We start from the raw sequence: 11,175 nt of genomic DNA, 5'->3' as shown, positions 1-11,175 counted from the left end.
GTGCCAATCTTTGGGGCCAATATCTCTAGGCATGGAACTCCGCTAGGCCGTGTCGAATCAATTGTGAATTGTGAACTGTTTTGAAGTGAATTCTTGTCCTATCACGGTAGAATCTTGACTTGGAATGTCCAAGTCTGTTATAGTTTCCCATTTTTGCGAGGTACAACTTTGAAACGGTATCCCAAACACACTCTTAGGTAATAAAATCTAACACTCTTTGATGAAAACTCTCTCTCTCTCTCTCTCTCTCTCTCTCTCTCTCTCTCTCTCTGTGTGTGCTTCATTTCAATAGGATAAAAAATAGAACGTTTCAATTTTTTTTTTAATTGAGAAGTGTTGTAATGGCATACCTATGGTTTCAATACTTTGGTCGGCCTTAATTCAATGTGAACACAACTAAAGACGCACTCAAGTTACTTTATGTTAATGTGCATTAACATGTTCTCTGTGTACACCAATGTAAATTTTGCAATGACTATGTCACCAAAACCCCTTCTAAACTTGTCGTCTAGCCTAAGGAAACTATTTTTGCTTAAATGTGGATCCCAAACAAAAACGGACCACCTTCCACTTAATCCATGCATATTCGAGGTTGACTAGGATTTCAAGGGAGGGTTTGTCATAATTTTGATGTATTTTAAGCTCTACCATGGCCTTTCTCTCTCTAGAAATGAGTATAATAGAGAGAGAAATCACGTGTCAAAGGACAATGAGGCATGCAAGGAAGTGCACTCATAGCTAATGAAGTGTGGGAAAAAGAATGCCACTTTATAAGTGCATGGAGAATTTTCCTGAGATCTCATAAGAATTTTAAGAGGCTCAAAACGATAAAATGCGGATTACGGTAGGTGGGAAAGTACATGGAGAATTTTCTTAAGATCTCGCTCAAAATGGCAAAATATGGCTTATGATAGGTGGGAATGGAAGGCAAATTGGATAGAGGGACAATAGTGGATGGACATGAGCACACTTAGAAGATTTGTTTTCCTCTTCAACAATCCCAAAAGAAGCTATATCTTCGCGTTCATACTCCTATACTTTGGACACTTCCACCTCCTCTTAGAAATTCAAAGTTACTATTTCTGAAAAGAAAGGAAAATGTAGTTTCTGATAAGTCAGTCATAACTCGTTCATACAAGGTCGGATTGCAAAATGTTATGTGAATCAAAGTTTAGCTAGGGATGATAGGGACACAGGGGAGTGATGCATATATGGGGGGATTTTTAAGTTAAAATTGGGTAAATTTGAAAATTAAAAAAAAGAGCCATTCTTGGGACCTTACTTATGCATGTTTTTAATGATGTTTCGCCAAGATCCTTTCCAAAAAGCTAGCAAGAGAAAAAAATTGTAATTGCACTATCCTTGCTGCTATGAGCCTTAAAGAAAGGCTTGAGATGCTGGAAAAACTAATCCTTTGTTTCCCCTTAAGCATATGCAATTTTGTTTTGGATCCCAATACATAAGGGATCTTTTGAAGGCCCTGCAAGCTTTACATTTTTTATTATGCCCATTGCCAACTCATTTAATGATCCACAGAGTGATAGCCAGACTGAGCTTGGTAATAGGGTATTTGGAGAATTGCTAAGAGCTTATGTCAATAAAGACGACTGATTGGGAGGATTATCTACCAATCTTGGAGTTTCTTCAAACTTTTATAAACATGTTTCTACCCCTCAATAAAAAGGTTCAATTGGCAAAGAACTCTCTGAGAACTTACCTCATAGTAACATACAACAAGCTCAAGACCACTGCAAGAAGTTTGTGGATGAAAAAGGACACTAAGAAGGGAACATGTATCCCATCATTGGTTTTTGAAAAAGTCTCTCTCTCTCTCTCTCTCTCTCTCTCTCTCTCTCTCTCTCAACATGGCTGTAGACATGAACACCTAAATAAAGAGGATGTGTGGAAAAGCATGAAAGAAATCAAAATGGGCGAACTTCCCAAGAGGTCACACTTCTTAGTAATGCCACTGCACATGTGCACTTCACTTAAAGATTTTCCAAATTGGCATATCCATCTAGACCCCAAAACTTTAAGGTGTTGGAGACCTTCCGTCGATCCAATTTAAGTCCTCTTACATGTTGGCATCATTTACCCAGCATCTCCCCGCTCGATGCCAACTTTTTCAAGATGATTAGAAAGGACACAATGCACGAGGCCACTTTGCTAGCCAACAAATCTTAGTACTCACAAATGCCAACCACTTTGCCTTTGAAGTGCCAGGCACAATATCTTGCTTTAATACCAAGTAGAAACCCATGCAAGAAATGCAAGGGAATGAACTTCCCAAGGGGTAACATATTGCCACAGATGTGTGCATATGAAAGATTTCCCAAGCTGTTCGAGCCATCTAGACACCAAGAACATAAGGTGATGGGGACCTCTGATCTATCGAATTTGGGTCCTCTTACATGTTCAATAAAATTTACCCCAAGATGGAGTAGCTGAAGAGCACACAACAAAGGAAGCTGCATTACCTAGTAGAGCTGATATACCTACAAAAGCTCTAATACCATGTAAAACCGGAATGGATAAGAATTGTCAAGCTTGTGATGGCACACTCACAACTGTCACATGGAACGGGAATGAGACTCCCCAAAAATAGCCATTCCTAGTTGCTATGGATTGTGAAGAGCCACTCATGCATGTGTTATTGTGGAAGAAGCAGCTGCAAGCATACTAAGCTTGTGGGTATTAAAGCACAAACTTACCAAGACAAGAAAAGGAGAAGATGGTGAATGAGTATGTCTGGTCGATTTAGTAAGGCACAGACACAATCCTATAATTCAAGATTCCTAAATTTGAAATTTTCACATGCTTTTCTTCCCTATGCACATTGATGGCGTATGGCCATCCAACTACTGTGCCTTCACCTTTCTGTGCAGTACTCATGTTAGCATTGCAAATTTACAAGCCACTAACAGAAATAAATTATATCTTAGCATAGATGGTGATAGCAAAGGGCCCCCCATGACTTATCCTTAAACTCGCAAAGGAATCCCTAGCTCCGTTGCATATCCCCGATCAGCTCCATTGTATATTCCCAAATCTGTGACCCAAACCCTACATGAGATCTGGTTATCTAACAACTAAAATCTCTCCTCTCATTAAATTAGCATGTTCTCAGTGTCGTCAAAGGGTAAATCCAGCTCTTTGGTGTCTACCCCTCGTAGCTCCCACTCTGAGTCCTCGGCCAGGACGAAGCTAAAGACTATGCGGAGCACTGCACCTTCAAGAAAGACCCTTGCAGCCACTTCAACCAAAAAGGTCACACAACATTGCGACACCCAACACTGAGGTCAGTTGTTTTGAGCTGCCCTGCTCATCTCTTCCATGGGTTTTTCATGGAAATTCCAAAAGATTCCATGCATGTATCACCTTTGTTGTGCATATACATTTGTTCATGAAGCCAATTCTTCTCCACAACAGACCTGAAGCTCTTGATTTCATTCTTCAATAAAGATTACGAAAAGCTTTACACATTCTTATATAAGTTGCAACTTTCGTGTATTTCAGAAAAGTGAATGGCTACAGAATAACAGCTTCAAAGATTTGCAAAGCGGACTCAAACTGACATTAAATCAAATGCCCAGGTGAGAGAAGCTAAATCAGTCTCGTCTCTGAAAGAGTGGAAGTAAGGGCTAATTTAGAACATTGTGATTCAAAATAGATACAACAAAGTCACGGTACATGATGAAATCTAAACAATATAGCATCTCATCCAAGAAATGAATACCTGATGAAGAGATTTTTGGTCCATACTCACAAGGTATAGCTTCACTTGATGCTTCTCTCTTCTACCTTGCTTAACCAAACCCATAAGCGAACCATTGCCCAGTTCAAAGGGTACCTCAACATGGATGCCCTGCATAAGGAGGAGCATGTGTCTCTTGCATGACTTTCTCATGTAGAGCTTCAGTACACATTGTCTGCCTAAGCAGGCAGGTGACGACTTAGTAGCCCATTGAATGCTGCATATAAGTCCTTGTTTTCCAATCCAAAAATCTCCTCAGCCCTTCTCAGTGTTTCCTGAAAGTATATGAGAACCAAGGTATTGAAAGAGTCCCTAGAAAATAAAAATAATGACTAAATGACAAAAGCAGGAAAAATAAGAGGAATTTAACACACTTCTTTAGTTTGGCGATGGGCATTGAGCTCCTTTATGATACTCAAGAAGGCACTAAATTGCTCATAGGATAGCCGGTTCCTGCATTACATGCACAAAAGGACATTATAGCAAGGAAAACCCCCTTACAAACTTAATAATCTACGGATTGAATGTGATCGTTATATGCCTTTTTATATAGAGGGACATGATTTAACATGAACATATGCTATAAAACTAGTTTTGTTCTGCTGCAAATAAGGCAAGTAACAATACAAATGGTACACTGACAAATCCAACAATGCATTTACTGCAAACAAAAGAAAGATGCGACATACCGAGCTTGCCGGAAAAACTCTTTCCCATCAACGCGTGGAGTACGTGCTGCAAAAAGAAGAAATAAATTATTGGACTCCCTTCACTTTTCACATTGTCCTACCAGAGCTTGGCCGGCATTAACATACATAACAGAACACTTAGCAATAGATATGCATGCACACATAAATTATACTCATAAAATGCATTCTCAGGTACACATTTTTGGAGCTGCCCAGAAGATGATACATATTCAAATACCCATGGATATTGAGATAGGCAATGGGGTCCACATGCCTGAAGCAGATCCAGTTGGTAGAGGTGGAGGCGAATTAGGTGCCGTGGTGTGCTGACTTGTAGATTGGGAGGAGGATACTGACAAGCGGGCATCAGAAGCGGACTGCCAACGGGGCGAACCCGATGCTGACAGTTGTAAGGGGGATCCTGCTGCAGACCTTCTTGGGGACCCTGTAGGAGTGAGCTGAGGTGTCAAGCGGCTTGGCGTCGTAGAGGAGGGCTTCTGGCTCACAGACTTGGCTGCATTGTAAGAAAAGCTTGTTCAGAAAATCTAACGGCCATATATCTGACTATTCATCAAGATCGGCTCACCCACCCTCTTTACGTCCGATACAGGTCTCTATAGACTGGAATGAGACTTGAATGAGCGACAACATCAAAAACTACAAACATACAAATTATTACAGAACCTTCTGAGTCATACGGAGTTTCGTTGTCTGCCAATGCTGAAGGACTTGCACGCTCCGCTGCTGATTGACGAGTGGAAGAGTCGATATCTGCATGAAGGCAGCAACCCAAGAACAACTGATGTTCAGATTACTGGACAGTCAAGTTAGGATGATGGCTAAATCGTCACCATCTCGGTGGCTAATTTACCTTCATAAGGTCAGAAAAGTCTGAACTCGTGAATTATAAGAGAGGCAAGAACACTTATAAAAAAACGCAAATGCAAGGCACATAAGAAGACGGATAAAGAGAACAAAAGAAACCACTACATATTTCATATGTTTTCAAACAGAAAATAAATGAAAACAAAACAGACTTTTAGGCTGAGGCAAAATAAATGAGAGAAACTTGACTGAAACTCGAAAAGAAAGAACTCGATTTCAAAGAGAATCACAACAAGGATAAGACAGTACAAAGACTTAAATCATACACGGCAAGTATCGCATTTGGTCAGAAGGGATTGTAAGGCTATATGAGCAGACAGGCATAATGAATAAACTGGACCTTCAATTAATGCAGATCATCGATTAAACCAGTAGTGAGAAGAAAGCTGCCATACCTATCCTTTTGGCATCGAAAGACCTGGCAGAGGAGCCAGGATTCGAGAAATTAGGAGCTTTATCGCTGTCGTCTTTCTGTTGGATGCAGAAATAAGCTAGGGGTTAAAGTCATGTGTAGCAGGTAAAAGATTCTTTATGTAAACTGAGACTGCCCAAAAATAACCTTGTGTGAAGGATAATCAATCCCAGGACCATTAGCATGTGGTTGAATAAATGCTTCATGTAACATTAGACCATTAGGAAGGCAGCCAATCCATGAGATAAAGTTTTAGAATAGACAAAGGATACCTAATAGAGGATGTATCCCTGTTTCCTATGCGTTACAAGATGGGCTAAAATACTTGCACAAAACAGAGTAAGCTCAAAGTAAGGAGGCAACCGAGTCCACTGGTTGACACCAAAATCCTAAACTAATATGTCAAACTCCTCAATGGTATGACCCACTTTCATATTCACTTTCTCAAAAGCTGACAGATGTTATTTATCAAAACAACTGTGTCAAATGCAACATTCCTTGCATCTAAGAAGGTAGCACTAGGACAAGCCACTGCTTCCTAAGTTTCTACTTGAGAATGGTTCTACTAGCCATCTGCTTTCCTCTTGTCATAGTAAGAGAGCATTAAAGTTGGCTCATCACAGGGATGGTTAGAGCATAATACAAAAACAGCCAGCAAAGCCTAAGTAACCCTCTCTTGGTTTAAGGCAATTGATTTTCCTTAAACCAAGAGATATAACTAGAAAAACAAGTGTAAGAACAATTCCTGCCATCAAATCAATCAAAATGAAGGAATCAAATACCTCATCGTCATCTTGGAATGACTGCATCAAAGTTCTTTTGAATGTTTCCAACTGAAAGCCAAGAAATCCTCTCAATAAATGACAAATGGTAGTAAAGAGTAAGAATATAGACAAGGCAATTTGAGAAGAACCCGCTGACCTAAAGTGAAAACTGCATTACCTTTGCAACATCTCTGGTTAACTTCTTTACATTCGCTGCCAAAGCATTCTTTTCGTTTAGAAGATTTGCCTGTATTCACAGTCAACAAATAATAAGAAAACTAAGAAAATGGTCTCTCTTTGCTCCCTTTCCATCCAGTCTTTACTCACTAACGCTTTCAAGTAAACTGTCTGTAACATGAAACGAGCCACTACCAAACAGCACTTTGCTTGGGTACTCAGTTGCGATTGTCAACTCCAAGGTGAAGAATCAAGATCAATGGATTAGGTCCGTAAATGCGCTTGTGCTGCCTAGCAAATTAGCACTATAATCCTGCTGCCTAAATCGGTAAATGTGCATCAGTGCTGCTTGAACTGGAAAATCTATGACCTTATATGTGCGTGATAGGCAAGTATCAAGTGGTGATAGTGGTGACTTGACGATGCTTCTTTTGTATTGATTACCGATGCAAAAGTCGTTAAGGGGAACTTCTATAGTGAATATCTTTCAGAATGGGAGAATTCACATGATGCTTTAAGGCACTATTCAAAAAACACAAGCCACTACAGAAACGGAGGAGTTAGGAAGGGCACCGTGAGGCTTTGCTCCATGGCGACTTCTACATGACATGCATAAACTATATTTACCATGATCATTTGAATTCCTTCTGGGATGAGTCTCTTAATGGATCTCTCACACATGCAGATAAAAAAAAATCTGTTAGTTCATGTTGGTGTTTTTGATGTAGGATGAGGCATCCATAAAGCTCATCTTGAGCCTGTTGAGCACTGACATGATTAATTTTTGGTGAAGATGTTAATAAAGACGACTGACACACACGAAGGCTAGAAAATGAGTGAAGAAACATCCGGAACCCATAACAGGTTAAAGTCTCGTCAAGTGTCTAAGTCCGGTCGCACTTTCAGGACTTCAGGTACACTGGATGTCAGTAGTGTTCTTCCTCATGTTATACCAGGGATACCACAGTATGCAACGTGGACATGGTGTGGACACAACAAGTTTGAAACTCTAATACCTTGGGCAAGTAGAAATTCCCTTGGAAACAACATACTTTAGGACATTGGACAAAAACTATATGGGTACGAACACATTAAATGTAAGATAGACATCTCAATAACGACCTCCATCTTCACACAGGCCTCCGATACATTAAGAAGGAAAGTTACAAGTGGAATAGCACACTTTTTTTCTCCGCTCTCTGAAGTGAGAGAGTAACAATGTAGTTACCTGGCCTTGAATGAGCCTAGGATCGCGTTAGTTCTTCCAACTAGTTAGAGTCATCCTTATGCAGAAGGTTCCATTCACATATTTCTTAGTGGGGCGAGCCACGGCGAGTCAGCAAATATGATACATACAGATTAACAGCAATGACATACCTGCTCAACCATTGCTTGGGAAAGTCGGCCTGTTGCTTCTTGCAAGGATTGTTCCAGCTCCGTGACATGCTGCTGAAGGTCATAAACTGCGCCCTCTTTTTCACTAAGTTTCTGCCGCAACTCGTCGGTCTCTGCTTCAAGCTCGGAAACCCGAACAGAGACAGCCATAGATGTAATCTTTCGTGCAATATCCAGCTGCTCATACGGATCTGTCGGAAGAACTTGTAATAAATCTTGAGGTAGCGCCACATCACCCATTGAATCAGACTTACGTCCTAAAGTCACTTCAAAACCACACTTCAGAAGCAAATCTGGGACGTCAAAGACATGAAGCATGAAAATACTGATTTGCTCCAGCAACATGTATTCATTAGGGCTTTTATGAGACATCAGGATCAAAGACATGTAAAGGAAAGGTAGAGATTGGAGAAAAACAGCCCAAGAAGCGCAATGACTCCCAACAGGTCAATAACTTGCATGAACAATAACTTTTTAACATAGCCAGGGCTGTTATCGACATTCCAAATGTGTGCGTAATTACATAAGCGGGAGCTCAAATGCTAACATTATACCACCCGTTCAAACCTAAGATGTTCCTTTTGGAAGCCACATGGACTTGATGATGTAGAAAGTTGTAATTTGCTCATGATTGCAGGAGAAATTTTGTGACCCCAAAGCATCCATTCTGCCAAGGCATCACATGGTTTGCGCAATATCTGTGTCTAACTGTGTGCACACATCCATGTCCAATACTAGAAATATATAGTGTATTTCAAGTCATAATTTGCTCATGATTGCAGGAACATTTCGGTGAACACAAAGCATCTGTTCTACCAAAGCATTCCATAGTTTGCGCAATATCACTTTCTATCTGTGTGCACACATCCATGTCCAATACTAGCAACACATAATGTAGAATGTCAACAATTTCCTCGTGATTACAAAGCATCCCTTCTATCCAGGTTTGCGCTTTGTATCTATATTCTGTATAAACATACCCATGTCCAAAACTAGAAACTTCAATCGGCTCATGAAGCGCATCAAGCATCATACCTGTTATACAAGATGCACTCCCGCCCTAGCTAAGCCGCGACCGTTGTGGAAAACTAGGTCAATCAAGCAATCTCATTCCTGCTCTAAAGCTTCTGCAACACTGAAGATCACCTTGGAGATCAGACACGGTATGAGAGAGCTTCAAACTAAAACCCAAGAAAATAATTCCGAGTACCTTGCAAGCGAGGAATAAGAAGTCTAAAATTGGGTGTAAACCTGCAGACAGAAGAAATCAAGAGGAGCATAGGGAAGAAGAAGCGCAGAAAAGGGAGCGTGAATCAAGCTCGGAAGGCGGAACCCAACTTACAGAAGGAGAGCTGATGTGGGCAGGAACAGGGTCGCCATAGCCGGAAGCTTTGAAAAGATGCCACATCGCCATTATCCCCACACAAAATGCGTGAGGACCCGCCGCGTCGTTTTTTAACCGTCCGATTAATACATCCAACGGTCACACTAGATAGTTCTTTGGAAGTTACTCAATTGCGGGCTGTCGCCTGGCCCGGACATTCGTGGTCGTTAAAAGCTTAACCGTTATTTCGTGCTTGTCGCTTGTGCATTTTACTCTCTTTTACTTTTTTTGAAGTCGGTGATTACAGCCTTATTAGAAGCCCCTCCAGCTATACCCTAAGAAGGGGCAGGGTCTTGTATCTAAAGAGGTGAGAGTGTGCCTTGAGAGAGAGAGAAAGAGAGGAGTTCAGCTAACTAGGCCAAAATGGTCTAGTTAGCTCGTTGGGATAGCGTTCTAAAAATAGCAGCATAACTACTTTAGCTCCATTCGAAAGCATTATGAGTTTAAGTGTGAAAACCATTTATAATGCCAGTTGGAACTCCCACGTAGCGAGCACACACGAGTAAGACATAAAATGACAAGTGAGCCTTTTCTTTGGAGCATATAAGTCCCAACCAAGGTCTTATATAATAGCCAAAGTAGTTATTTACGTAATATTTGGTCACGCTCTTCTTTGTAAAACACACAAAGTACAACAAAGTGCTAAGCCATACGAAATGTGATCAATCCACAAAAAATGAGCAAACCGAAAGCTTCTCTCTAGGAAAAAACCCTTGTGAGTAGATCCGAATGTGTGTCCTATATTGGAACGTAACCCAAGACAACTAATCTTTCTTGCCAAGAGTCTCTCCTTGCCCTAATGATATTGTACCTCAATGTGCACTTTGCAATCAAGAAACGCCGCATTCCTTGAACCTATTATAACCCATGTTGTCAACCATTGTCCACAATGGTGGCAGACTGTTACCCATATATTTATTGTCTAACCCCCAGATTAGCCACAAGGTGTCTAATTTATACACAATCAAATGTAGCCCTGAAAATTGTCATGTACTTCGCCTCACAACTAGAATTGGCCATAGTATGTTGCTTCTCGCTCATCAACCATGATATGTATGAGCCACCTAGCATGAAACAAACACCTATTGTCGACGCCTGGGTGTCATAGCAATAGCCCAAACCACGTCCAAAAAAGCATGTATATATGGTGGAAATGATCCCACCCATCTGGGGCTATGCATAAACATGCTTGCCCTTGACTGCCAATGAAACATCCTGCCTCATAATGAATACATAAACGAGACATCCATCAAATGGCTCAAGGCCTACTAGACGCCATATGTATGGCATGCATGGCAAGGGGTCTTGATAGTTGACCCAAGGAGCTCTACTTAAAGCAGTTGGATGGAAGAGATCAACATTCACTACCCATTGTCTTACATAAGTATCTTGCTTTCTAGACATTGATTTTTGCAATAGTGTGGCCAAACGGGTCTGTTCCTACCCTCAGACATGGTATGGATGTGCAATTTGGGCAATGTGTCCAATCTATGCCATTCATGGCTTCATGGAGCAAAGGTTGGTCTAAGTCTTCTTAAATTTAACTTTCCACAGTCTCAACATACTTAGATGAGAATGACTCCTATCCATCACAACACATGTTTACGACCAAAGATACAAAGGCTTCTAGGTTTTGATATCTGCAAGATGTTGACATGTCATGACAATGATTGAGCATCACTTAGGGTGTGTAAGACACAATGGTTTATTCTATT

The 11,175-nt window shown here is 40.8% G+C and overlaps 1 protein-coding gene across 3 annotated transcripts; it reads right to left on the bottom strand.

Moving 5' to 3' along the window:
- Positions 1-3,795: 3,795 nt before the first annotated feature.
- On the bottom strand, positions 3,796-9,533 carry LOC147451185 (uncharacterized protein At4g15545-like). 3 transcript variants are annotated; one of them, XM_086520142.1, is made up of 12 exons: positions 9,419-9,533; positions 9,287-9,327; positions 9,112-9,211; positions 8,059-8,333; positions 6,683-6,751; positions 6,523-6,573; positions 5,724-5,799; positions 5,128-5,214; positions 4,718-4,957; positions 4,444-4,489; positions 4,129-4,207; positions 3,796-4,029 (listed from the first exon to the last, which is right to left on the bottom strand). In XM_086520142.1, exons 4-12 carry the CDS (start codon positions 8,314-8,316, stop codon positions 3,934-3,936), a joined length of 1,002 nt encoding a protein of 333 aa, XP_086376268.1. In that variant the 5' UTR covers positions 8,317-8,333; positions 9,112-9,211; positions 9,287-9,327; positions 9,419-9,533; the 3' UTR covers positions 3,796-3,933. The 3 variants fall into 3 exon arrangements, with proteins under 3 accessions (XP_086376268.1, XP_086376269.1, XP_086376267.1); XM_086520143.1 differs by having other exon boundaries at positions 9,112-9,203; positions 9,419-9,487; XM_086520141.1 differs by lacking the exons at positions 9,112-9,211; positions 9,287-9,327; positions 9,419-9,533 and having other exon boundaries at positions 8,059-8,463.
- Between the last annotated feature and the right edge of the window lie 1,642 nt (positions 9,534-11,175).

Source organism: Adiantum capillus-veneris, chromosome 9, assembly GCF_014529385.1.
Source record: "Adiantum capillus-veneris isolate H3 chromosome 9, ASM1452938v2, whole genome shotgun sequence".
In the NCBI taxonomy this organism is placed as follows: domain Eukaryota; kingdom Viridiplantae; phylum Streptophyta; class Polypodiopsida; order Polypodiales; family Pteridaceae; genus Adiantum; species Adiantum capillus-veneris.
Note: the sequence above shows the minus strand (reverse complement) of the source record. Positions and strands in the feature narration are given on the sequence as shown.

Excerpts from the sequence above, each read along its gene's own strand:
- LOC147451185 (XM_086520141.1), bottom strand. The coding sequence starts at position 8,463 with ATGTCTTTGATCCTGATGTCTCATAAAAGCCCTAATGAATACATGTTG. Across the intron at positions 4,958-5,127 it reads AACTCCGTATGACTCAGAAG|CCAAGTCTGTGAGCCAGAAG; the intron begins GTTCTGTAATAA and ends CTTACAATGCAG. Across the intron at positions 4,208-4,443 it reads GAGTTTTTCCGGCAAGCTCG|GAACCGGCTATCCTATGAGC; the intron begins GTATGTCGCATC and ends CATGTAATGCAG.